The sequence below is a fragment of the Bemisia tabaci genome, chromosome 2, assembly GCF_918797505.1.
Source record: "Bemisia tabaci chromosome 2, PGI_BMITA_v3".
In the NCBI taxonomy this organism is placed as follows: Eukaryota; Metazoa; Arthropoda; class Insecta; order Hemiptera; family Aleyrodidae; genus Bemisia; species Bemisia tabaci.
The window spans coordinates 15,849,163-15,876,920 of NC_092794.1; the positions used below are offsets into that span (position 1 = coordinate 15,849,163).

The window sequence follows — 27,758 nt, forward strand, 5'->3', positions numbered from 1 at the left end:
AAAAAGTCTATAAGGTAAATTTTATATCGAAAATTTTAAGGACAGAAATTAAACCGAATATTCACCAATCACAATTTGAAAAGATGTCGAAGTCTCTGTTGCTTATTTAATGCGTGGACATGAACTACTGGACAAGACAGGTGCGCGGACAAATAATCGTCAATGGAATGTCCTGAAACCTATGGCGATGTCATTGAGAACTAGGAGGAAGCAGAGGGGGGAAAGTCAAAGTGAGGGGAGGGAAGTTTAAGCTCAAGGAAAGAGGGCGTTTACCAAGATTTGAACTGCAAGAACAAGGATTTGCAGACAGTCAATCGTTCTGATTAAAGCTGATATAATTCCAAAAATGGATAGGTGTAGTCATCATGGTTTCAAACAAATCTGATGGAGGTGAAGCCTAACTGACTCAGATCGGGAGACGTGCAAAAGAACTGCAAATAAAACTGCGAACATAGAGTTACCACAACACGGGAAACTGTGTGTTGATGATATCAGTGAATAACAGGGTGGGGGTGAGAGCCTGCTCATTGTGAGTACAACTTGGTGAGTCAACTTCACTTCCTTAAATTAGTCCAACTTGCACTGGATTCAAAGATTCAAATTCACTTATGCGCAAGAGAGTCGAAAAGTGAAAGTCAAATGCCAATGGCACAATCAGTTAACACCTCGGTTGAAGAAAGTGACTGATAAAAAGAAATCTATCTGAAAGGAGGTCAGATGCAAATAAATCAGTTCAAAGTAAATTGTGTTAAGATTTATTAAAACAATAAATAACAAAATTAAGGAAGTAACAAAAAAAGAGTAACACAAGTTCTTGAGATGGTGGTAAACATTATGCTTCTTACATTCATGTACATACGTTGATTCCTACTGCCTAAATTTTACAAATTTTTGAGCATTCTTAAAAATAGATTTGTGTATGATGCAATACGTAAATACATGAAGCTTATAAAACAGTATTTTACAGAATGTATAGTTAAATTTTCCTTTTTACATACATTTTAAGAAAATTAAATTTTTATGATTAGGTGACTTCCAGATAGGGCAAACTTTCGACCCTTTTTAAAAATATATCATTTACGCAGAGAACTTTTCTTTGGAAATCATCTGAATGAGGCTTATGAATCATCAGGGGATAAATTATTACCTACATTACTATCCAAGCCGTAAAAGAGTGGTTTCAAACTCTGGGAAATCTCAAAATTTAGTAGAGAATTGCTTCACTCAGTGAAAATTTTGCATTCAATTTGGTTATCTTTCCTTAATTTTCATCATACATAACTATGGACCCTGAACCATAGAGAGGACAAGAACTATTTCCAGTGATAAACAAAGAGGATACTCAACCGATGAGGCTTATGGTGACAAAAAGATTACCTCCTTCATATTTTTAAGGTAGAAAAGTGAGAGTAGGTCCCTCGTCTAAAGCGTAGCAACAGATCAGAAGACATAATCACATGTTAGGCGTAATTTCTAAATACTTCTTGATATTCTCATGAAATTAAAACAATTTAAGACATGACCGACCAAAGCATTCCTGAAGAGGTGTGGTCCCTCTATGATGGGAAAATCTTGAGATTTTTTCCTGGTAAATTTTTGGGACATCAGGCGAAGGCTTGAAAGAAACCTCTAGTGGAGGGAATTTCAATGAGGTCTTTAAGCTCTTACTCTGGACTCTTCATTTTGTGCAACATATCCTTACATATTTTCATCAATTCGGGTTCTGCACAATTTAATCAAGGTTGAGTAATACGTATCTATACTGTAAAAGCTGTTTGAATAAGATGAGACATCCGTTAAGATGCTTTTATGTTTGCCAAGGGAATCCTTGGCAAAAGCAAAGTATCCTAAACAAAGGCAATAATTTCTTGAAGTCAATCTGGTCTAGTGGGAATAATCTTTTATAGTTGTACACAGGATGGGTGTAAGAAATTGATTGGAATGGCTTGAGCAAAAAAGGCACTTTCAACTGGAGCTTTTTGAGCTCTTTCAGCATTCAATGCCTAAATCTCAAGACTTCATTTTAAAGGAGGAAGGAATGAAACCCAGACTTAAGAAACGTTTCCTTGCTCTGCCCAAAGCTTTCGTTTGAAAAAAGGGGAAATGAGCAATTTTTGCGCATATTACAGAATTGAGATATTGCACATCGGACTTGAAAAATCCTTTACAAACTCTCCTTGGAATCCTTTCATGCAGGTTTTAAGTCAAACAACAAATGGAGCATAAAAAAATGCACAAGTATTCTAAACCCAGCTGCGACCAGAGCAGAATATTTATTCAACAAATCCAAGACAGGGAGAGCATGGACCTATAAAGTCAATTCCTGTGCTGTACTCCTCCCCTCCCATTTCTGACAATTTATCTGAATGCTTGATTCGAAATTTTGCTCAGGGGCATGTTAGATAGGCACACATTTGAGAATAAAAAAACATTAGAAATTTGGCCTGAACACTGTGAGTAACAGGGTGGTAAACTAAAGCTGGGTTTGGGTTTACACTATTCTGTGTGGAAATCAAAGCCAGGAAAAGTAGATTATCAAATTGAAGGCAGTTCTTTGTGCTTTAGAATCAAAGTTGATATTAATTATCCCATGAATTTATTCATTTGTTGGGGAGGGAGTAAAAGAGACAGGGGGGAGGTAAGTGATATGCCATGGAATTTCCTTCAATTGAACACTGTTTCTTTTTGTTTTGCTTTTTTGTTTGTTCATTTATTTATTGATTTAAATTTTACCCCTTTTTGAATCAGTGTTACTGAATTGAAGGCAACTTCCTCTTTTTCTCAATTAAAATCGTAATAGATGCTACTACTGGTCTCTTCTAGGAGTCATACTTGCATTTTTAACATTACAACTCAATCGTGTGCCACAAGAACTCATCTTCTACAGATATTTTACAACATGTTTCGAGAGATATATTTCCTTAATGTCCGAGTGTGATAGTTCAGAGGCAATGAATGTCTGAAGATTATTCAAAAGGTTTTAGATTCACTGAGGTTTTGAAAAGGCATCCTTGAATAAAATGTTCCTTCCTCCTTCTATCTTCAAATGAAAAGAATAAAAACTATGTTGCGAGGGAAGTTAAAATCTTCGGGAAGCATTAGCTGAATATATTTCAACATAATGAACGATATTAATGGGTGGATATTTTTATGCAAAAAGTTTTCCGATATTTAGTAGCAGTTTATCTCGTGTTTACTTATGTTTTAGTGCTTTGAAAAAAGGGTGAAAGCTCATTAGAACATTACAGCCAAACTGTGTATTACAACTTTAAAATTTAAATTAAAATACCTGGAACACAGTAGGTGTTAGCAAAATAGTAATAGGTGGCTTTAAATTTGAATGCTCCAAAAACGCAATTAAACCATTTAAATTTTTAAGGTAGACAAAAACTAATTCCTACAAAGTTTCATCAAGATTAAGATATATTGATGGTCAAACTGCAGAAAACGAGAATCTCGGTTTGTGGTGTTGCAGACTTACAGCCATACTACTTTTGCATTTTGAATGGAAAACTACTCAACGTCAATACTTGAACACTTCGGTGATTTTCCTTCTGTACATGAAAAATTTTCTGATAGAATTTCAAGTCATGATGTTGGTGGGTCTCCACTGAGTCAATTAAATAAGAGTGGAGATTTTTAAATACCTACCACAACCGATTAAATCAATTTTGCAGTTTCATCATCGATTTGTACTTAATTCTAACTTGTCTTCCATGCAGTCTTAATTTCAACATTGCAGTTGTAATGCATCAAAATTGAGGCTAAATGAGGGATAGAATTTAAACTAGGCCATCTCTGAAACTTCTGCAGGAATCAGTTAAAGAAGCAGGAGCAACAAAAATTTAGAAAAAACCTCTTATTCACTGGTCGAGTCACCTTAGTGTAAGTAATCGCATAGACTTACTTCCTTCAATTTCCTTCATTTAAGCTTATTCCTGCTGTGTGGCCAGTAACGATAGTTAATTTTATAACCAATTGAATTAATATTATATACAATTGCTAGGTTCCTTATCTAACAGTCTTTAGAATTTTACTTTTAATAATTACCATATGTTTTTACAAAGTAGTACAATTTTACATTTCTTTTTGCGTTTGCAATGAGAATTTTTGATATTAAAAAAGGAAAAATTTGGCACTCAATGGAAAAACAATACCAGACGTGGTACCTTGTTTCTGACAGCCTGATACATGGTACAGCTGCTCTGAACATACAGTGCTAAATAATTCATACAATTAAAACATTTTTGATAACAGAATGTACACTTTCAGCAAGGTGAAGGAGCAGCTTCCTTCCGTTTGCTCCAGAGAGAAATCAACCTGGTTTAAGGATTAAAAAGTTTATAATTTTTTTATTCAACTTGAGAGAATTTTTTTTTCAAAAATTGGTCAAATTGATCAATAACAATGATGGTCTCAAAGATAACATATATAGCAAACTCAACTTGTGATGAGGCATAGTGATAATGCTGAAACAATATGCTTGACCTTACTTTAGTCTTCATGTTGAAGCATAACCCCATAAGTAAGGATCCTTTGGAATTCAAAACAAAACAAAATGAATGTCCGTTATCACCTTGAAATGAGAGATCTCTACAAGGCGAGTTTGAACAATCCACAAATTATTTATAATTTGCCCCTACTTGATGAGCCATTCCCGGCATAGGGCATTTTTGGAGCTTAAAAATTGCTGTTGTTCTAAACATCTGTGGGTTAGATCATTCTAATCCATCAGTTAATCTGCAATTTTGGTTTGATCAACTTTCATCATCAACAAATTTTGCTTAAACTGCATAGCTGTGGGATATTTAATTAATCAAACAAACTCAGGCATTATATTTGAGGCAACCACTAATAGCAGACCAAGTCCGTAGTAAGGTTGAAAAAACCTCTAATATATCGTATATTGCCACCAGATGTGGGTCTAAAAGCCTCTCTGAAGGAAGAGCCAATACTCAAACTATTAAAATACTCTAAGAGAAATGGTCTCAATCCTTCCAATTTCGACTTTCAGAATCTATGTAATTATTGAGTGCGCAGAGAATGAGAATGGAGAGTGCAAGGAATGTAGCATTGAGGGTTCCTCCAGAACTTAAGCAAACCTCAAGACTTTGCCATGTCGACTTTAAGTTAGGGACTTGACACAGAGTGCTGGCCCTGTAGTGCGGCAAATTTAGGACACTTCATAAATGAAATATCTTTGATGACAGTCTAAATTTTTCCTATTACACAATTAAATTTTTTTAACAAAGATGCAATTTTTATACTACATACTTAATGTGAAAGATTGCCTTAAGGACCTCGGCAGCATCATGTGTCTTACATGCTGAATTGTTGGGTGAAAGGATGCACATTTCTGAGCATTTTTATCAACAAAGAGTTTCAGTGTCATAAAGGTGCCTGTGTGAATGTATGTATGTGCTGATTGGCAAATGTAAGAGATTCACTTTCTAAATGCATAAATGCCTCACGGTTTTTTCCAAAACTTTCAAAAATTCATTCATTGAATCAATAATGTGAAATAGCCTAGTTTTAAAGCATTGATAATTAATTAACATTTGAAATCAGGTACTTAAATTCTAAACATTTTTGACCTTTTGATTGACAATAACTAGTGTAAAACTACCCTGTTTGAAAGAATACAGAGGGAAACCTGGACGCAAAGTTTCTCAATAAGTAACCAAAGTAAAAGATTGTAAACATACATATGAAAATTAGCTTCCATAAAAATCTCAGTTCCCAATGAAAAGTTGAATGATTTGATGTTTAACCCCAGGATTTTACTTTCCTTCTCCATATTCTAGACTAGTACATAAACCTAAAGAAATTTTGCTCAAAAGGTCAAACATCTATGCCACTGGAATGAAGACATCTATTATTATTAATCTTTATGAAAACTGCAAATGAAAATAAAGAAGGGAGGGAATGGAACATTGTAAAAGGAAAATAAATTAATCGAGTTAATCAAAAATAGAAAGAAAAAAGAACAATCATACATTCACTTAATAAATAAATTTAGACATGTAGCATAAAAATATGGCACTATTTTCTTAAGAAAATACAGTTGAGCTAGGTAACAAATTTCATTTAGAAAGACATTGAGAATTTTACAGAGTAAGAGATTTTTGTCATCACAAATGGAGAATTTCAACATTATTTTCATTATTTTTGCAATTGACCTTTGCTACGTAACAGTCAACCACAGATAAAGCCAAAATTTTATTGAAAAACAAGGTGGAAAATAAATTCTGTCCTTGAAACTTGGCAAGTATGTTCGGCGAGAAAATTTAAAGGTCTTCATGATCTAATTTTTAGTAGGAGATCACGGGGAACTCTGTTCTGCCAATTAAGATAATCATTGGAAAAATCATTTTAATAGGCTTAATCATAAAAAAATCAGTGGACACAAGGACCAAAAATTTGTATTTTAGATGTTTTAAATGTTTCGTTTCAAAAAAGACCGTACCATGAAAAATAGTTTTACTCCTTTCCTACTGCGCATACCTAACAGAATACCAAAAAAGCAGAACTTTAATTGAATTTTTTTTCGAAATTATATCATTAAATTTTATTATTTTATTAGTACAGTAAAGTAAATTATATTATTATTATTTTATTATATTTTATTTATTATCTTTGTAGGTGTTTCTTTTTTTTTGGGGGGGGGGGGGGGCACAGCATTCGATTGCTGCACCATATTTCCAGATATTCATCCACATATTAATCAAATTTCTGGTACTCATTGAATAATGCTGTGACAGAGTAAATTGAGAGAAGTCCCTTAAACACCATAAAAAACTGTTAGCAGTACATGTCAATTTCCCTTTGCCTCCCGTCAATCTGCCCAGTGAAGATTTCAGATCTCATATTGTTATACGAGTAAGTCTCCCGATATCACGGGATCTACTTCTTGAAATTAAGAATTGAAACTTGTACATAAAATGATTACAACAGGAGTAACAGTGTGAAAGATTATGCCTATACTTTTCTCTCAAGAACTCAGTTTTTTGGCCACTTCACCTCAGAGAATACAAATTTTTCGGGCGTTGTGTCCATTGAAACTTTAATGAGAAAAAGCTCAAGAAATAGTGTGGACTCCAAGTCTTTAATTCCAAAAACTTCATGAAAATAATAGGATAATTCAAACTTCTACATGGCAGTGGAAAGTCACCTAATAAAGCAAATAGCGACAGCCTACTAGGAAGCACAGTGCTTCAAACAATCAGGCAACTGGACAACAAAAAGGGAACATTGCGAGCATAACTGCTTGGTTGCACTGCTTCTCTGAGTAGGTTCCGTGCCAGGTCATCCTGTAAATTTCGACATCTCTAACTGTATGAATACAACTCTCATAAGACTTATGCTTCACAAGTATTTCAATTTATGCTTCAATTATTAAAAACTGACTGAATTGATGACAAGAAAAATCTACGAACTCTGAAGATCTCAAATGATTTGTTAAAATAATAATTCAAACCTACAATCAATGTTTGTATTCTGGATACTTTTTTCCTGGCCGGATTAGAGCTGACTGTTCGTTACCAGACGATTCGATAGTATCTCTAGACGAACCATTGCTGTGTTCTAGAGCCGCTATAGTGACGGTTGGAGTTGCCCCAGATCCGACAGAGGATGAATCAGTGTTGCTATTCGAAGGCGGAGAAGGATAGTATCCTCGATCTCCATTCGTCAGAGGAGCGGGCTCCTCCGTTGCCCCAGGCAAGACTTCTTCACTAGCCGATCGGACTAAGACTTCTTGAGCTTGAATAAAGTCAACACTAGAAGGCATTTAGTTATCCAAAAAAAATTTCTAAAACACTGAGAAGGAACCACTAAACAGGGTAAGAATCAAACTACCGTAAGATATGTTTCCTCACGAAAATTCAATGCAAAACGAGGTAGAATATCGAAAAATTCCAATGTCTCTTCATATGCCAAAAGTGACGATAGGTCAACTTCTCACATATCTGTTGAATTTGAAAATTTTTGGCGTTTTCCTAGTCTTTAACTTGAATTTCGTAGAAAAAACAAGTGTAAAAGAGTTTAATAAATAGCCCTGCATAGTGGTTCATAAGGTCAAAAATCACTCATTCCTTACCCATCATCTAAATTATTACCAAGAAATTACTGTAAATGATCTTTCCATAACGGCTGGTTAGTTCCTATCTTTGCCTAAAATTTTGTATAAACGAGTAAAACAGCATCTAAGCTACTGCACTCTACGCAGAGTGTCCAATTTCATACCACATATAATTCAGGAGCTAATCTGACCTAATTTTGGGTCCTGAAAATTGCAGATGGTTTTCAAAAATTAGGGTTGCTGGTGTAAAAGTTTTTGGCTGAAAAATAAATGGGCTAATTTTGGGAAGAAAAATTTAAAGAAGTGCAAATGTGACTGGGTCTGTAAAAGGGATGTTATTTTTAAAGAAAAAATTGTCCTTGACTTTTTGCAAGTGCATGGAGGAAGAAAATTTGGAAATTTTGGCGCAAGTTTGACCCATCAAGCTCAGATTGGATAAGATATGAGTCCTGCAGTTCCAAGACAATAATTCCTACGTTGAAGCGAGAACATGGTTTTAGCTTTCGGAAAAGTTAAGGCCAAGGCTCCAAAAATAAGGTCTCTTTTCACCAGGTCCGGTCACACATAATGAATTTGAGTCAACCTCTCCAGTTGATTTTGAGTAACACAGCAGGGTTATATAAAAGGGAAATTGTCTGATTGGAACTTTGTCCCCTGCATGAGGGATCGACTTCTTTCCTCCAGCCCAGGACAAATGTAAAATACCCATGAGAACCAGAGCTTACACCTGCTGCTATCATGGAGCACTAATTTTCCTATTACAACTGATTGTGACAAATCAATGCAAAGTTTAGATATACGGTAGAACTTAGAGGTTAGCTTTTAAGGAGAAGAAAAAAGAATTTTCCATGTGGGGGAAAAGACTGCAGGTATGATCTTCTCTTTCTAATAACCTTAAGGATACAACAACACATCTATGCGACCTTTCCTCCACAGGACGTTTTCATGAGGTTTGTCGCAGGGTCGAATTGCAGGTGATTTTTCGAAGTTACCATCTCCACTGAGCGAGGATCTCACATTCCTGTGACGAGTTTTTGCATGGGAAGATAAATTGGTAAAAATCGACTATTTAAATGGAATCAAGGTAAGGATAAAGACAATTAATAATTTAACAAAATATTTAAATTAAGCAAACACTAACAATCGAGTAAACAACAACGATGTCGCCAATTTGCTTTTGCTTCTTCTTCTCTCAGTTGGTATTAAAGCTCTACGACAACCCTCCTTGGTACTGTAATTAATATTGAGTTAGTCAATTATTTGACGACACTTGCAAGTGCGACAAATTGCGGGAAAACATCCTTCGGAAGCAAGGCACACGAGAAGTTTTCATAGAGAGTATTAAAAGCAATAGTTTGACATTTACCTTTCACTATCAAGGGTATCGACTACTGGATGAGAGGAGGGAAGATGATCTGCTGTTTCATAAATTCCATCCTCTTCTTGAAGATGGAAAGGTGAGGTTGCACGTCTAATAGGATGCCGGTAACGACCACAAACTAATCTAGGTTCTTCTTCTCGCCCTCTACACCTTCTAGAAAAACCAGAAAAATTTAATTAGACATACAAAATTAATTAAACTTTGAGTGAGTAGTGTAATTGCATGATAATGAAGGTCAGGGAGAGCAAGTATTTTTTTTTTTTTAACAAAAAGATTTCTTCAGAAATTTACTGGAAACATTTATATACTTACAGCAAACAGATTGCAGTTCAATGCACAAGTTGCTAAACAACTAAAAAACTGAACTGTCTAAAACAGTGTTGATGATTTTGCAACATGCGTTAAAATTCAGAATAAAACTTAGATTCTCATCATGGAGGGAGAAAGCACAATTCTCTATCAAAGGGATACGCTGTTTGGTGCAATACTAATTACTATCAATATGGAAGGCAACTACAGGCACTATTCGGGTCTAATTGAGCCCGTCATCAGTGCATTGCAGCCTTCTGGTTTTCTGCTTCTAAGCTGAAAAAGGTCCTAAAACCAGTCCACGGTTTGGTCATGCGGTGGCAAGCAAATCTTCCGCTGTTTGGTGAGATAATTATCCAAACTGCTCCCGAAAGGCAGTGGCAAGGCTGTTAACTACGGATAGATTGCGGCTCTGCGCACAAGTCATTTGGATAGTGTTGGTAATTTTGCCAACGAGTGTTGAAATGCAGTATAAAACTGAAATTCTGATAGCAAGGGAATGAAAAAAGCCAAGACCTGCTGCAAATGAGACATAGCTAGACTCTCTGGAGACAATATAATTGCTTGGAGAATTTAATGATGAATTTTCGAGGAAACATCATCTCACCCGACAGAAAAAATGATTATTACTGAGTTCATATGAGCCTTGATTAATAAAAATGTATACGTACCCACTCTGCATATCTAATCTATAGTGCCTGTCAGCCTCAGTTTCTGACATTCTAATATCTTCGCTACCTGAGGGGCTCATATGTCTTGCTGAATGATGCTCCAACTGTCGAATTAAATCTTCTAAGTTACGTATTCTTATGGGACCACAAGAGGGAGGCACATCATCATCTTCATCATCTAACAAAAAAAAAAAGTAAGTTAAGACAAAATTCATAATACATTTTGATATAAAAGTGATCAGAGGAAGAGGATGAAATTGCTGTAATAGGCAGAATGTTTTCAAAAGTTTCTATAACTTGGTCATTTTTCGATTCCCGATTTTACCCTGACTCCAAAATTTTCAAATTCCCAACCATTCCCTGACATTCGATCAAGAATTTCACTTAGATTTGTGTTTTTTTCAGCTACACTTCCTCCTGCTAAATGCTGCTCCCGAAACTCCCGGACTTTCATGATGAATTCCCGATTTTTCCCTGGTTGCCACAGATTCTCTAACTTTTCAAGTTTTCCAGACTGCCGGAAACCCAGTTGGGTATCTTATGATTGTGTTTTCGTGGTTAAATCTTTAAGATTAGTGAGAAACAATAAGTGGTGTTAGTTCTTTTTTCCATCTTGACAGCAGTCTAGTGTTGAGATATTGTAATTGTCATTGGAACTTGATAAGACTCGGCTGGGTTAGAGTTAAGAAATGAGTCAGTAATGGTGTCAAATTGAGAATATTTTTCGATCTGATCAAACTGGTTTCAAGCTGTGATTTAAGCTTTGACTAAAAAAATTCATCATCCCAACAAGAAGTTACGGTATTCTGCAGTTCTCAGAATGTTGAATAAAGTGACATAACACCCTTTTGATCCTGGATGGTTATTTTGACTGGTGGAATAATTCAAGATACAGGGAAAAACAGGCAAACCTGCATCACTACGATGACTTGTCCTCCTATGGTGCCGTAATAGTGCAGTTGGTGATCCTTCTACTAATACTGTGTGTGTTTGAGGACTTCTGCCATGTCCAACACCTGGAAAAATAATGAATGGTGATTCTTTGTTTTGTTGTGAATATTAAAACCATTCAGGAATATGGAGACATGCATTAATATTCTTAGCTTTTGAGTTTCTTGTAAAGTTACACGGTACATTTGGGGCACACCTCGCAATTTTTCCCACCTTCGTAAAAGTCAGAAAAATTTTGTGATTCAAATTAATTTTGAGGGTGTAGGATGGCAGAACAGAACTATTGAAGAGAAATATGGTTCTTGATCGTTTTTCTACTCTACAGTAAATATAACATCGATACTTCATAATGGGTATAATACTGCCGTGCTAAGGAGGAACGCTATATGAACCTTCAGATGCTGCCAAGTTTCTTCTGATAAAAACTGACTTTATTGGGAAAATTGTGAATATTATTTTCCAATATTTTCAGACAACTTTGTACGCAATTTTATCTAAAATATTTGAAAATTTCAAGGAAAAATATACATGTATGTTGTCAAAAATACATGTTTTATCAAGGAAAATTTAGCAACTCTCGAATGTTTATACAGCGTTCTTCCTTAGCATGGCAGAATAGAGGAGTTGCGAGCTCACAACTGGCTTATTGTTGATCTAATAATTAAATCCAACTTTGTATCAGAGTCTCTCTTTGACATCTTTTTCAGAAAATAGACTCCAGTAGTCAGAATTACATCAGTATCTGCACTTAATCACCTGGGCACTTTTTGACCCCTCTTTTATGCTGGATCAGATTTCGGCTTTTATGGTTTTGTTTGGGCTGCATCATATTTAGTACAGACCAACTACTGGAAATTTTTAGTATTACATTTTGTGCCTACATTTTACATTTTTTTCACATTAACTAACCTCTTTTGGAAGAGTCTAGGAGCCACTTTAATGGTTACATCTAACCTTAGGTGCTCTAATTACCAGAAAATTCAATGCTGGAAACGTAGACACCAAAGATTTTTGCAAGAGTCAATTCATTAGAGTCCCAAGTTACTATGGTAGGTATGCTAAGGTGAAAAAATTAAAGCCAGTGTCAGCTTTTTGAGTTTGATGAGTTTTACTCCAAATAACTGATCTAATGCCAACGTCTGTGATACCCCATAAATAAGAAAGATTTCTGAAGCGATGGTCTGCAAATGGGTACACTACTTACCATCACATAATTTATCTTGACTACTAGATCTCCTATAACTATTTTCAACAGCTGCTGTGATAGACATTCTAAGAAGGTCTTCACTACTTGAACTCGCCCCTGTGCTTGATGCAGGACCAGTTCGATGTGAGGCTGCTGTTCTCAGCGCCTCTAGAATATCTTCATGATATCCATTCAGACTTTTTAAAGTCCTTTCGACTTCTAGTACCGCACCAGTGCCTCTGATATCTGCTCCGACATTATTGTCCGACTGTGACAACGTTTCTTGATTGTCTGAGTGCGAGTCCATTTCTGACCATTTCTCTTTGTGACAAGGTTCTGTTGTTCCATACGGGCATGGTTTCTTCAATATTCCTTTCTCTGGTAGTTTGGAGAGGTTATTAGGGGGTATATCGATAAACGCCACCGACTCCTCTTCCCCTGAAATAGTTAAAAAAGAAATATAATTAATTAATAGAGGGCTATCATAAGAGTTGAAAAATGCTTACTGTGACATATTGACTATTATATTGTGTAACTGGTTGGTTCTGAAGACAAAATAAGAATGGAATTAATTACTAATTCAAAAGTATATTAGAAATTTGGATTTTAGAAACACTCTCAGGGTAAGCTTTATCATCCGCTGAAAAGCTTAAGAATACTTTAACAAAGGTTTTTAACTGATGATGGGGCCTTTCTAAAAAGTTCTTTCAATATTGGATTGTTACATACAAAACTAGAAGACCTATTTCAGGTCCATTCAATTGCCTAATTCCCAACCTCCTCTCAGATGCTTTGCATAAGTTTTGTGTGGGTGCACTATGCTATTATGATCATAATATTCATGTTATGTTCAATGATAAAACATTTACCCTCACCGGTTGGTTTACAGGGTTCTATGAACCTACAGCTTATTGGCTACTGTACGTTTTCTGACGAGAAATAATTCATTTTATACTTGGAAGTGAAAGATGGTTTCTGCTTTTCTAAGGTTGAATCAAATGACTTGATTCAAAAACTCACAGTGAATGTGACAAAACTGAGGGAAGGTCGGTTGTTATCAATATTTTAAAGGGAGTTTTCGGAATCATTGTTAATTTTATTCCAGCATGGAATTGTTCAAGTTAAGTGGAAAATCTATACTCTTTATCAATCTTCATATTGTTGGGGTAATAGGTTTGGGATCGAGTTAGGTTTGAGGTCGAGTTAATAGTTGAGGACTAGAAATTAATAAAACAATGAAAAATAGTATAAAAATTCGAGACAATCAATGTAAAATGAACAGAAATGAAAAAAAAAAATACCGTTAAAAGTACCAGAGTGGATGGGATCTTCATCGCTCCCTGAACTCATACCAAGTCTTTTCATTTTCTGCATTTGATGTTCTCTGAGGGCATAAAGAAAAGGATACATTAGAGACACACCACCTTGCTATTAACAAAATCGGAGATAAAAATACAAGTTGGGAATGTACTCGTAAATTGAATTATTTTACCTCAACTTGATTATTTAATGACTTCCTTCATGACTAGCTGACCAAAATACTGATGAAATAAAGATGCTATTGACAAGACTTAAAGGCTGAGGAAATCAGAAGAAAATTGAATATTTTTACTATCAAGAACTTTGAAAGATCTAGAATTTGTTAGAACTTTTGATTTAGTTTATTCTCACCAAATTTTCGGACAATATAGAATGGGTAAAAATTTTCCAGTTTTCAGTGATGAGAGTTAGTTCTGAAGAAATCTGAAAAATGTCAAGTCTTGCTGCTGAGGGCAATATAAACGACCATCTGCAGGAAAAGGGGCCTCAGCACCGTTGCCAGATACTTAGTGCTGATTCAGCACTTTTCACCATTTAAACTCATATGGAATATTCCCATTTTATTGCTCCACCTGGGAGCTCTGGGTCTCAGTCCTCAGATTTTCAAAAGAGCAATTTCCATCGAGTTGAGTCCAAAAATACGATATTTACAGGAAACGCTCTGGTATCTTGATGTAAAAACTGAACGTAGCTCAGTTAATTTTTGTGTTAACAGAAAGGGCATGAAATAGCATTACGAACCGGGGACTTGTACCCTGAATAAGGACAAATTAGAATTTTTAACAGCTTCTCCTCACAGCCAGGTTCTTTGGGCTGCAAACTTCAAACTGCCGTAATTTAGGTTTGGTTTGAAATTTTGGCGTTTTTTGTCCCAAAATGTTTGTAGAGCACTCCTCTATGATCTTGTATCGACAACTCAATTTTGAGTTTTTGTAGACTGCATCATTTTTCTCATGGATGGACACAAATGTAAGTATGGGATTTCACTGTTTTTTTTTTCTTCATACAAAACGATGGAAATAACTCTCACATCTGAACATGTCAAGAGATATCAATACATGTATTAGAGACTCAATATGAATAGAGGCGTAAAATTTAACACAGGCTAATACAATAGAAACATTTTACAACATGCATCTTTTTAGTTTTAGAGGAAAAACATAATGTATATACTACTTTGGTGCAAAAATTAAAAAATAGAAATTTAAATGAGGAACACAAAATTCTAGAAGAAAAAAGTTTGAAACTTTTTTAGAGAGACAACGTAAAAAGAGAAAGAAAGGGAGAGAAAGAAAAAGAAACAATTAAAAAACTTCTGGAAAGAATCGCAAAATCTAGTGAAACTATTTGATCAGAATGATTTTTGTGAGAGCTTCCATTACACTACATTTCATCTCTACTTCTTAATCTCTGGGAAACGGTGATTTAAAATGTGAGAAAAACACTATTGTGGATATTGAAGCAAACTAGGAGAGAAAGATTTTTTTTAAAAAAAAAAAACAAACCAAAAAACTGTAGTTTTTTTTACTTGAATTAAATTAAAAAAATGGAAAAGAGGATAAACAAGAGGCAATAAACAAACAACTAAGGAGAACAGTGATAGCATAAAATTCGTAGAATTACTCCAGGTCAAACAAATTTATTTCGATTGTGCTGTTTCAATATTTCTTACTTACATTTTATTTGTTTATGGCAGAACCGTCAGATGAATTTTTCTGGAATTTCTAATAATTTTTTTGCTAACCCTTGTAAAAAAAGGATGGGAAATTTTTAGACAGATTTGTGTGACAGTTCTCCCACAGGGTATTAATTTTTTCTTGGAAATATGGAGATGGTTCGGGCGAGGCACGTTCCCTCAAGCCGAGACCTCAAAAAATCCATCAGTGAGTGTATTTATTTTTACAAAACTTAGTTGCTGATGCATAACCAAAATTTTTATAAATTGGATTCTTCAGCAAATAATTACAAGTGCCCCTTGCAAACATGAGAATTCTACCCTGTTTTGTAATACCTACTAATTTTTTCCAAAGACAACAAGCAAAGTATAAAGTACTGTGATTATGGTTCAATTATATTAAGAATCTCAGAACTTCTGAAGAGTGCTACTTAAAGCTTTGTGATGATAACACAAATCAGAAAAAGACTGAGCAGTCATGGAGGAATGGCAAGGATTGGCCAATTAAAGACCTCACACCAAAATTATTAAGTAAGCAAGCACTACCGATTTAATGAAAGGTATGTAAATCAGATACGGCAGAGATTGGCCTAAAGTCTGAAGGTGTCAATGGTCTTGAAATATTATTATAAGCCATAAATTTCTACGGTGATATTAAAATTTAGTCTATGCCAAACTCCAGACAAAAAATCCAGTTTACTCTTCAAATAGGTATTACAACAAGCAATACATTTCAAATCTACTACAATAATAGGTTTATGGGCAACATCGCTACAGCAAAATTGAGAACATAAGTAGACAAAAATGAGACTAACTGATACGGAGAAGCCATTCTGCTTCCAACAGCATTGTGATTCATCCCACGATACAAACTTCGTTGTGAGTCACAGCGACTTAAAAGACAAAAGCAAAAAACACGAGAATAGAATAGCTGAGGAAAAAGTCTGATGCAAATTATAGATAGAGATAATAAAGATAAATAAAATCCATTCAAAAATTTTTAAAAAGCGCATGAGAATAGATATTACTGGAAAATGAGAAAAATTCATAGCATATATTAAATCTACTTATTGATATAACAGAACAGCCATTCACATTGATTTATAAAAATTGAGCGAAAAAATCTAAAAATTCCAAGAAGCTTAAATGTAATCTCTATCGGGGACACTTTTTATTAAAAAATTTGACCATTCACGCAGCCAAAGGAGCTGGTTATATCAAGATAAGGGGTTCTTAGGCTGTCATGGTGCCTGTAGTGTTGCAACAATTTAAACAGGGAATGTTGAAATGAGTATTCGTCAATAAACTAACAGTGCACCTTGTTCTGAAATACCAATACATTCTGAGCAGGCAGCTGTCGGAGACAACCGGCACTATCAGCACTGCAAGAGCTCTAAATTAAAGCATTGTTATCACCTACATCCATTGTTGGATTTCTGGGTCAATAAAATTGAAATCACTTGGCGACAGCTCATTTCCGCCGACTTCGAACATTTCTGAAGCTTTTGTAAATGTCTTCCAGACGTTTCAACTTGCAGACAGAGCCGTCTCAATAGCTTATTGAAAACTGATACAAGTTGTAGAGGTACACACTTCTACTCCATCTTTTCCCACTTCCTCAGTAAACCCAAATCTCCCTTTTGAATATTCTTGATTTCTTCGAAAAGTAAGCATTTGCAGAAATTTAGAAGGGAATAAACATTCCTGAGAATTTCCAAACCTAGAACCTCAAATTGGATGAATCCACAAACTTTTAGATCTGGGTATTTTTCAATCAAATATTATTTTTAAAATTTATGACTGACTAACTCTAACTTATTCTTCAACTGATACACATTAGCATGACTAAATTGACGTAAATTTCTCCATGAGGAACCGTCTGCATGAAAAGGAGCCTCTGTGTCAAAAAAGTAGTAGGAAAATTATTGGATTTACTGTCGAGAAGGGTGTTTCAGAAAAGTTTTGGCACAAAAAATCCAAAAACTTCAAACCAAACTGAAGTCACGATGATTTGAAGACTGTAGTTGAGGAAATGTATTTTAAGAAAAAACTACTCAAAGTTTTAATCTGATAGACTCAGAGCTAAAAATTTTCCGTTTAAAATTCAACTGCACACTCTCTACTGGCTCTAAAATGAACTAGGCCTCTTAAATTTATTCTTTGACATTATATGAGCTCTTATGATAGTTTTTTGACAGGAAATCCGATTCCAATTTTTCAATTTAACTCGCAAAAAGAAGCTGTAATAAAAATTTTATCCCTATACTCTAAAATCCCTTTTCTTCCGGACGATCTGATACACATTAAAAATTGTTTGGAAAACATAAAGTAAAAAAGCAAATGAATAAATTGTGGTTGCTTACCTATAGCAAGGCGTCCCCTCAAATGGTAAGATTTTATTGGCTGAGTCTTCGCTACCATCTTCTATAGTATCAATTTTGTTGGCGTATTTTTTGGGCAGTGGCTTTTTCACGTACGGTTTATCATATTTTGGCATGGTGCTCTTCCTTTTGATGGAGGAAAAAAGGGATCAAAATGAAACAATACAAGAGAAATGAAATTAAAGAATAGGATTAAAAGAAATTAAAAGAGTTCACGAATAAAAAGAAAGACGAAGAACAAATAAAGATTGAGAAAATAATAAAGAGGTTGTAAATAAAATTGAACAGATTCGTCAAAAATTTAAACAAAGTGAAAATCATACCATTCAGTTCAGAGAAGAGGAATGAGGATAGTGGAAGAGGGAGGGAATTGAAAAACAGAACAATAAATTAATGAACTTGCAAATATAAGAAAAAAGTTATTTGTGAAATTTACAAAATAAATTTCATGAACCATAAAAAAATTAACATAGCTGTTGGCACAATGAAAGAATATAAACATCATGGATATTCAAAATCAAACTAAAAACCTCTTGAACATAACAATGTAGATGTTGAAAACTTTATGGACTGGTCCCTGGATGGATTTACTGAGAAAACAAAAATAAAAGCTGGAAAAGAGGCGTATCAACACAGCCCAGAATCGGTCCAGTTCGGATTTAATACATTTATAACTTCATGGATCAAAGGTTGTCTTGTACATTTAGATATGTTTACAGCTTTGAAAAATGAGCATAATATATCAATAGAACCACAAGGCTGTTGATTCCAAAAATGACCCTTAGTTTTCTCTGTCATGCATCGATTTTCTAGGAAATGAATTTGCTTCAAAAAATCCTTCTTTTTAAAAAGGAAAATCTCAATTGTTTGGAAAATTAATGGGTGTTGGAAAAAAACCATGGTCACTTTTAGACAGCGATAAAGATTACTTCAAATTTTTCCATCAAATGTTTCGTTTTTTTTTCCTTCTTATTTCCTCTTTTTTTTTTTGCAGACCTGCTATGATCCAACAGGACTCAATTTTGGACTTCGTTGACTATCCTCCGATTTAAAAAATCAAAAATCTCAATTTTGTGAATCAATTTAGAGATATAATTGTGGCACTTGAGTGACTATTGAAAATTACTTTGGTAAAAGCTACTTCAGTGAGAGCTAGCTTAACAGGTATTCAGAAATCACTGAAAACTTGATGATTTATTTCCTAGAGAAAAATTAGAAATCTATGATCAAAATTTTGATGCAAAACTTTAAAGAAAGTTGCTTTGATGATACAACTAAATGAATTCACTGAATTCAAAACTAAAAACGACGTCTAATATATGCTTTTAAGTAACGCAAAGAAATAAGAGGGGAGTCATTTTTCACACATCTTTTTTTTGTTGGCATTAAAATACCACAGCTATTTAAAAAGAAGAAAATAGAATTTTATAATTTGAGGCATCAGCATCAGTAACAAGCCATCTTATTTCCTCCGTGGTGGTGTCTTCTTTTATCTTTCACTCTGGATTTATGTTCATCAATGCTGAACCAGCAAAATTGGACGGCACTAATTGTAAGCCATCTTCAGACAGCCAAATTCTGATTATCAAAATGGATGAAGCATACTGATCAATTCCGAAGATATTTTAATTTTATGGAGTGAAAATCAAAAAGAAATTATTCTCTAGAACGAATCTCTTACAATGTCCTCCCAAAGCGCAAAAAATGACTTTCAGGGATTGATATTCAGAGGAAAACATAAATATTCAAATTCCACACCACAAAATTTAGAGCTCTTTGGCCGGAAAGCTGGGATTTTAGGCGCAATTTACAATTTTTCAAGAGGCCACCGACATTTTTGCAGATGAAAGAGGAGATTTTTGGTAAGTTTGCTAACCTTTTTGGGCGCCATTTATTTGACACATTCTGTACATAATGCTCATCAAATCTAGAGTATTGCTAATCCTAAAAATAAATTTTGTAGCCTTGAAAAAGCATTCATCAGATTCATTTTTCCACTGCTTTAATATCTAAAAAGGGGTTTTTGGGATACTTGGTATTTGATAAAGGCGCAATACATTTCATCAGTATTAGTGAATTTTTAAAAAAGTCACCTTTACCTGACAGTTAAAATTTACCTTTTAAAAAATTGGTGTTTTAATTAATTTTTAATAAATAAATTATTCTTTAAGGATACATGCACTTCAAGAGTTTCTTCTGTACAAATAAAATGAAAGTGGAGTCAAATGCTCGAGTTCAATGCTTTAAAAAATTGAACAGAATACAAAGAAATAACATTAATCAGCTTATGAAAATGAGCAAATGGGAATTCTTTTGATGCGAAGGAAAGAAGATGACTTTTTAAATGGACTGCTTGACAAGTGCAAATTTAAGCAAAATGATATATGTTTCCTCATCAAAATTTCTTGTAAAACACAATTTGTGCAACAGAAATTGATGGAGATAACTCCTAACTGAGATATTAATGTTACTCAATGCAGAACTTTTGACTTCCTGCTCATGAAAAACCACGATCTACTCAAGTTAAATTGCACGCAAATGTTACGGCAACAATGTATGCGGTATGAAAAGATGGTAATCTCGATCTCAGTGCTTCAGCTTACCTGTCCTTTTTTGTTCACACTTTGAACAACACAGGGCAAGGAAAAAACGCTTCTCAATTTAAGGAGCCTACAAAATCTTTTGTAGTGTGCGATTTGATTGTTGACTCAAATGTTTCATAACCAGTGTTAAATAAAAACATTTATATTTTAGTTAGAAATCCATTTCAGAAATTTGCATGGCACAAATCGTACTTGACGTAAAATTTTGAGAAGAAAACATAATTTAGAATGATTAAATTCTTATTTAGTCTAGTGGTCCATTGCACTATTATTCTTTGTACATAATTGAATCGCTAACTCAATGGCTTACTTTAGGAGAACTTCAGGAAAAGTTCACCTCAGATCAAAACGAAATAAATTAGAACAAAAACTATACAAGTAATAATCTGTAAATAACAAATTTAACTGAGAAATTGTGCGATAAGAGTTTGGCATATTGTCAATTTTCATCTCTTAATGAGTTACAGCTCACAATTAAAAATCATGCACATCAAAATGAAATTCATAAATATTTGAAAAAGCCACCAGCTAGAGCTACCCAAAGAGCATTTTCTGACTGTTCCTTCTTATTAAAACAGGGTTTTAACAAAATATAAATAAGCATTCATTTACATTGTTGTTATTTTAATTTAATAACTCAATTATTTCATGAGCTTGATTCCAGTCTTTCTTGATTTCCTGACAAACAAGTAGTTTACAAAGATTAAGATCAGAACCAAGCAATGGGTCAAGGGACGTTGCACTAGTCGCAGAATTGCATTTTGATATTTTAAACGGTTTGATTCATTAACAAAAATCTTTTTTGTTTTTTTTTTGTTTGAAAAAACCTACTTAAATTTTTGCTATTGATTTAATGGGTCAAACGCTTCAACTGCTGTGGATAAATCAAATAAATGCCACTCTTGATCCTAGATAAAAATAAAAAATTATGTATATGAAAAAAAAAACATATAATTAAAAAAATTAGAACATTAATAACCAACCTACTGACGTACAGATCATGACAAAACAACATTAACTCAAGAAAAAAAAAGAAGAAAAAAGAGGGGAAGAGAGAGAGAGGGGAGAGAGGAAGAGAGAGAGAAAAAAAAGAAAAAACATTCAAAGTCGAAGACGAATAGCAATTCCTCAAATACCCAGTTCCATAAAACATTTTGACTGCATTTTAATATTTTGAAAATTAAATGATACGCTAAGCTATGAAATCCTCAACACACAAAGTATAGTCAAAAGCAGTTTGGTAAATGCCCAGTTACAGTCAAATTAACGATGAAACTCATTGAGAGTAAAACTAAGAATCGGAGTACCTTCAGAGCAACATTTCAACATTTCTTCACATACTGGGAATTGAAGACTGGGACTTTCAACGGAAGAAAACACAACTGTTGCGCATACATAGTTTATGATGTGTTTAACATTTTTTTTTCTTTCACACGTCTTCGCTACTACGGACTCTTGATAAGCCTGTTTTTAACATTTTAATTTCAAAACTTTGATCAGTTCTCTCAGGAGTGGGTGCCATGAAAACTCCAAAAAAAGATGAGTCTCACCATGATAAAATACTTTAGAAAGTGGAAAAAGTCCGGGAAACACTATCATCTACAAACGTTTTAAACAGGTTTTTCTTGATCAAGCTGTTTTTTGATCCTTATTTTAGCCTCAAGGCGTTGCTGTTCATTAAAAAAAGTGAGTAGGTTTCTCTTATTTTTCTAGCATCTCCTCAGTTAGCTGAAATTTTGCTAGTTAATTAATATGAGTTTGCGATAAAACAACGTTCTTTAGGAAATGCAGAGAGTCTAATTCACTAAAGTAAAAGCAAAAAGAAAAAATAAGAAAAAGGAGGCCATAAACATGAAGAGAAACCATTAATAACCAACAATAACAAACAAATAGGTACCGAATTTTTAAACATTGTAGCTTGCTGGATGCAAACACTGATTCGAAATGAATAAAAAAAGTATTAAATACATCCTTATTGATAATATTTGAAAGAAACAAAGAATCTGGAACACTTAAAAAAGAGCAGCTGACTTGTTGTGATAGCATAACTGTGGAAGAAAATTTGTTAAGCTTGCATGAAAATTAAAGAGAATCTACCAGAAAATGCATGGCTGAAAATTTCAGAGATGAGAAAAGAAGAAGTGAGTAAGATAGTATAAGATATGAGATATTTAGAGAGACTGAAAAGAAAACACGGAAAAATGCACAAATGATTGAGGCCTTATTTGCTTATTCACAGTTATTGAGATTGCTGTATAATTGAGGATGTGGAAGGAGCGTTAACTGATTGTCATGTATGACTTGTTTGTGGGATTTCGCATAGGTTTACATTATCTGAGTTCCCTCTAACATTTCAATATTTTATAGTTGAACTTCTTAGTCCTTCAATGATATAAATCAACTTGATTCAATTAAATCAGGACAACCCAGATGTATTATAATCACGAATGCATTGCTTAAAAATTTCACCGAATTAATCAAACAAAAAATTTGTCAACCACCAGTGACTCAATTATCCTCTTAGGTGTGCAAGATTAGCTGGCATTGTTTTTCTTGCTGAATTTCACTCGCTTTCGCTTCGCACTAAAGTAAACAGGAGGAAGAAACAGAATGCCTACAGCACTTTCTAGATCATTCCTCTCTTGTACAATAAAAAAAGTTGTGCGTTGCTTTGACTACACGGGTTTAAATAAACAATCCGCAAGAACGACATAGAAATGGCTCAAAAATGCATGAATTTATGAGCCAGAGTTTCTTCCCCCTTTTTCTTGTCTTATTATTATCCTCTTTCTCTAGATCTCTCTTTTCTAAGGTGTTAATAACTTTGCTTTGTTAAGGCACCTTCAGATAAACATATTTTCAGAACATATTTCAAACTTTATCTTTATACACTGCAGGGAAAGAGATGTGCACCACAGAATTGAGTGTTTGCCATCCAACTTTCTTTCAAGACCAATTACAATAAAACTTTTTGAAAATTTTATGCTGTTTGCGATTTTCGACAATGAACTTACACTAAACGTGCTTATGAGTGATTCTGACATTGCACTAGCTAAAATTTGACAAGGTAAGAGAGCAATTTTGTTTGTGGTAAAAACCTTGCTAAAAGAATGTACCATGTCCTGTAGTCTAGTATTTTTTAAAGTGATGCGTTTGTCAAGTGGACAAGACTGAGGTTAAATGGATTTATTTAATTAGTCAGCTTTGTCAGTCCTCTCCTTCAAATAACGACAAGCTAAAGGTACCTCTAGAGTTGCCTATAGCTTGTCATTATTTCGACCGGACATAGATATGATAAAGTAAAGGACTGACATAGCCATCCAATCATCTAAATCTATTTCACCTTAGTCTTGTCTTGGCCAATCGACAATTACAAAATTTCGACAATCAGACAGCTAATGCCTGTTCATAAAGCGGAGTTGACAGCAAGAGATCTGAGCAAATTTGGGGGGAGTATCTTCCCGATGAAAAGAAAATGACCCCTTGGAGCAAGCAAGTTTTAATGCACTGTTCGATTTTTCAGATTTGCCATTATATGGTATTCATCATGAAATTGATAAAATTACATGTTGTATGACTGCAAAATGATGAAGTACTCAAGAAAAGGAAATTGTAAAATTAGTCGACACTCACTCTAGGAATACATTGATGCACTAAAAAGCATGTCAAGTTGTGGTCGAACAAATTCTTTTAGTCTAAGAAGTTTTCTAGGGGCTCGGTGTACTCAAAATTAATTTTTAAATATTTTCTTGAAAGAGGGAATTTTGTTTCTAAAGAGTCAAGGGTGCTTTCATGGAAATTGAGTGCAGTGGAAGGACACCTACATTTGTGAAAAGGTAATTGTGATAGTTATTGTGCTTAACTTTAAGTATTGGGAGGAAAAATACAAAAAAATAAAATGTTCAGCTGACTTTCAATTTTTTATTGATAAACTGTCTCTATCAAAGATTTTCAGTTTTCTAGAAGTTCTTCCGGAAGAAAGAAAGAAAGAAAAAATATATTTGCCATAGGGCCATATGGCCGGTTAAAAGATTCAGAGAGAGAAAGTATGTGAAAAGAGGGTTATAAGGCTGAATGGAATTTCTACAATAGTAAGCAGAATGAAGAGAGAGAAAACTAAGGGAAAGGTGGAAGGTATAGAAGCTATCACAACTAGAAGCACTGACTAAGCAACTAAAACAAAAGGGCACTGAATGAAGTAGCTTAGTGGAATCATCTACCTTCTTTTGGATTGTCGACTAACCTTAGACAGAGGGAGAAGTTTTTGTGTACGACTACTGACCTATAGCAAAGTGCCATCATTGCGAATACAATAAATACCCCCCCAACGGCCGCCATGAGCGTTGCTACAAGGTACACAGTATTTGCACTGTGCGAGTTGACTGGACATTAAAAGTATGGAAACAGTAATTAAATTAATCACAAAAGGAATTATTTTGAAAAATAAATGTTAATATAAGGGTAATAATTTGACGTGAACATACGCAACACCGATGAAGAGACGAGTAACGTGTCAAGTTGAAGGCCATCACCCGATCATGCACAGACATAGAAAAACACAAACAAATACAACAAGCCAATAAGAAACACTGCAAAACAATCTTTTACAAAGAAAATAATTGTTAAGAGAATCAATTTGAGGCCATTTAGGTACTATGAATCTGAGAAAACTTTTTCCCAATTACATTAATTTTATTATACATGGGAAATTATGCTTGGGATAAAAGAATCGTTGGTACGTTGCAATGGTACACCCCACCTACAAAATTATTTTAGATTATTGTCACACTAAAACTATAAGTTCGCAAAAGAAAACTGACATTGTTTTGGAATTTTACTGGTGGTAGTCTTTGCCAGTGCTACAGGGCGAAGGGGAGGATACTGAGCGAAGCGTTACACAAGCATCTATGATGAGTTTTCCCTTTTTGCAAAATATTTTTGTTGTTGCCTCCGGAAATTGGATTCATTCTGGAAAAATGCTAGATTCAGCAACAAAAAGGCTAGAGTTTACAACCTTCAGGTGTGGCAGTGCTGTTGCCTTAGAGCATAAAGAGATACAATCGCAACACACCTTAGTATTATATACGGCATGGACAAGTGCCATACACAGTGTAATTATCTTTGTGGGAAGGGGGAAGTAGGGATAACATTAATAATTTTCTGATGCAGTGCTATGCAGCATTACAAAATTTGACGTGACTCAATTTAAGGATGACCCCTGAAGAAGGATGTGAGTCTCTAATATCAGAGAGAAAAATTTCAGAATGTACCACCTACTTTCTTCCTAATGAATAAGCACTAAAGCAGCCATTTCAGCTCCTACACTTGACGTCTGTTCAACTTGAAAATTCAAGACATATGATAGAATTCTCAGACCAAAAGAAGATAAAACAAACCCTGACTACAGCCCATAATCAAAAGGATTATTTACAATGGTTAGTTACCTATCATTGTGAGAGCACTACTTTTACAGACATAAATTTTTTCAAGACAATATCCAGATTTTTCTACTTGGTTAATTTCTTGTTTTAGTTTTGTAAGGGGTATCGTAGCACAATGTATTATGTTTGAGCATTCAAATATCACAAAAATATAAATAAATATAAAATGCTCAAGCTTCGTAGAGAGAAAACTCATTATTTTTTGGGACAGTAAAACCAGCTTTGAGGATTAAAATCAGGGGATCGGGAAATTGAATCATGAAAATAGTAGATTGTAAAGCATACATAGTTTGCAACTTGACTTTATCAGAAAGAGAATATTTTTCAATGAACATATTCATGGAAAAAGCATTTCAAATCTCATAGCCATTATTCGATTGCTAAACTTCTATACATTTGAATCCAAATTTAACCTCTACATTTATCGTCAGCTCATGCGTAGAATGAATAAAAATCGATGTTGGCTCATCATCACATTAATTTAGTGAAAATCTTAGTCTATCATCCACCGCGGTAAGTTGCAATTGAATCTTTGCGGCACATCTGATGCGACAAACGACCACATAAAAATAAAATGGAAAAATATCAAAGCAATAAAAAAAGGGAAAAAAAAGAGTACAACAATGATCATGACACGTACACCGAAATCGACAGACAATATCAAGTTTGCGCCGATAAACACACAGTGAGGAGTAGTGGCCTATATGAGTGACAATACCTGTAGCAAATTGCAACTATGGCAAAGCAAATGAAGACGCCGGTTACACAGCCTACTAAAACGATTACTAGAACCCATGTACTAACAGCATCGGTCTTTCCTGAAAACATATTCTTCAGCGTCTAATTTTGTCACCTCTAAACATTTCAAAGATTCATGATCGCTCGATTTACGCAGGATTAAACCAATTTTAAAAGGATAAAAAGGAAGACCCTAATAAATGAAAAGAAGATCTTGGGAATCATGTAAGAAGTTCCTGTATTTTCTTATTCCTAAACATGCCCCTTGATTTTCATCGGCCAATTCTTATATGAAAAGTTCCAGTTTTCTCTCACTTTCTTTCACTCTCGTTAAAGGCAACTAGAATATAATTTCAGGGTTTGGAGCAGAACTAGTGATTTCCTAATTTTGGCTCTTTTTTAGTGTGCCAAATTAAAGTGGACCACCTTTAAAAACAAAATGACCTTGAAGCACAAAGAAAAGAAATTTCCAGTCTTTGACACAGATTTCATTATAAATTCCCTGATTTCCTCAGAAATTTATTGTTTTCTATAGACAGGTATTTCCCGATTTTTCAAGATCCTACACACCATAATCTTTGGACTGATGCAATTATTCCAATATGCTGATGAGTCCTGAAAAAATGCTCATGAAATCGGTGGACAAAGTTCTCCAGAAAAGCTGCCAGTTATGCAATTGGGAACTTTTGACAAAGCGTAGAGTGATTTTAATGAGCAACATAGCTAGTCTTACACCAAAAAGAGAGAATTTCAATCGAAGACTTTCTCCCCTTTCAGTTCCACCAACTTTTCCCTCATCTCAATGAAGGCAACCTTTGAATTATTGTACAGCCCGTTCAGTGTGCGAGCACTTTATTTAAGGAATTCCATTCTCTGCCATTACTTGAACCAGAAAATCACTGTCCATAAGCTGTACATAATCAACTTTCCCCAGCTATAATATGAGACAGAAAAACTGCCATTAACAACAGCATCTCTGGCTCTCTCTTAAAGACAATCATGACACTTTCAAAAACTTCAAT

General features: G+C 34.4%; 1 protein-coding gene across 12 annotated transcripts in view; it reads right to left on the reverse strand.

Annotated features, from left to right (window-relative positions):
- Positions 1-739: 739 nt before the first annotated feature.
- Positions 740-27,758, reverse strand: part of mmd (disintegrin and metalloproteinase domain-containing protein mind-meld) — a 292,368-nt gene continuing 265,349 nt past the window's right edge. For 3 of the 12 annotated variants that reach the window (XM_072296759.1, XM_072296758.1, XM_072296760.1), the window contains exons 22-30: positions 24,801-24,939; positions 17,937-18,080; positions 16,389-16,466; positions 13,880-13,962; positions 12,597-13,016; positions 11,353-11,457; positions 10,442-10,619; positions 9,447-9,614; positions 740-7,778 (exon numbers count right to left, since the gene is read on the reverse strand). In XM_072296759.1, coding sequence (XP_072152860.1) covers positions 7,484-7,778; positions 9,447-9,614; positions 10,442-10,619; positions 11,353-11,457; positions 12,597-13,016; positions 13,880-13,962; positions 16,389-16,466; positions 17,937-18,080; positions 24,801-24,939 — 1,610 coding nt within the window. In that variant the 3' untranslated portion in view covers positions 740-7,483. Of the gene's footprint in view, positions 7,779-9,446; positions 9,615-10,441; positions 10,620-11,352; positions 11,458-12,596; positions 13,017-13,879; positions 13,963-16,388; positions 16,467-17,936; positions 18,081-24,800; positions 24,940-26,716; positions 26,817-27,758 lie in introns of all 12 variants that reach the window. The other 9 variants (XM_072296762.1, XM_072296764.1, XM_072296763.1 and 6 more) reach the window with 9 other exon arrangements.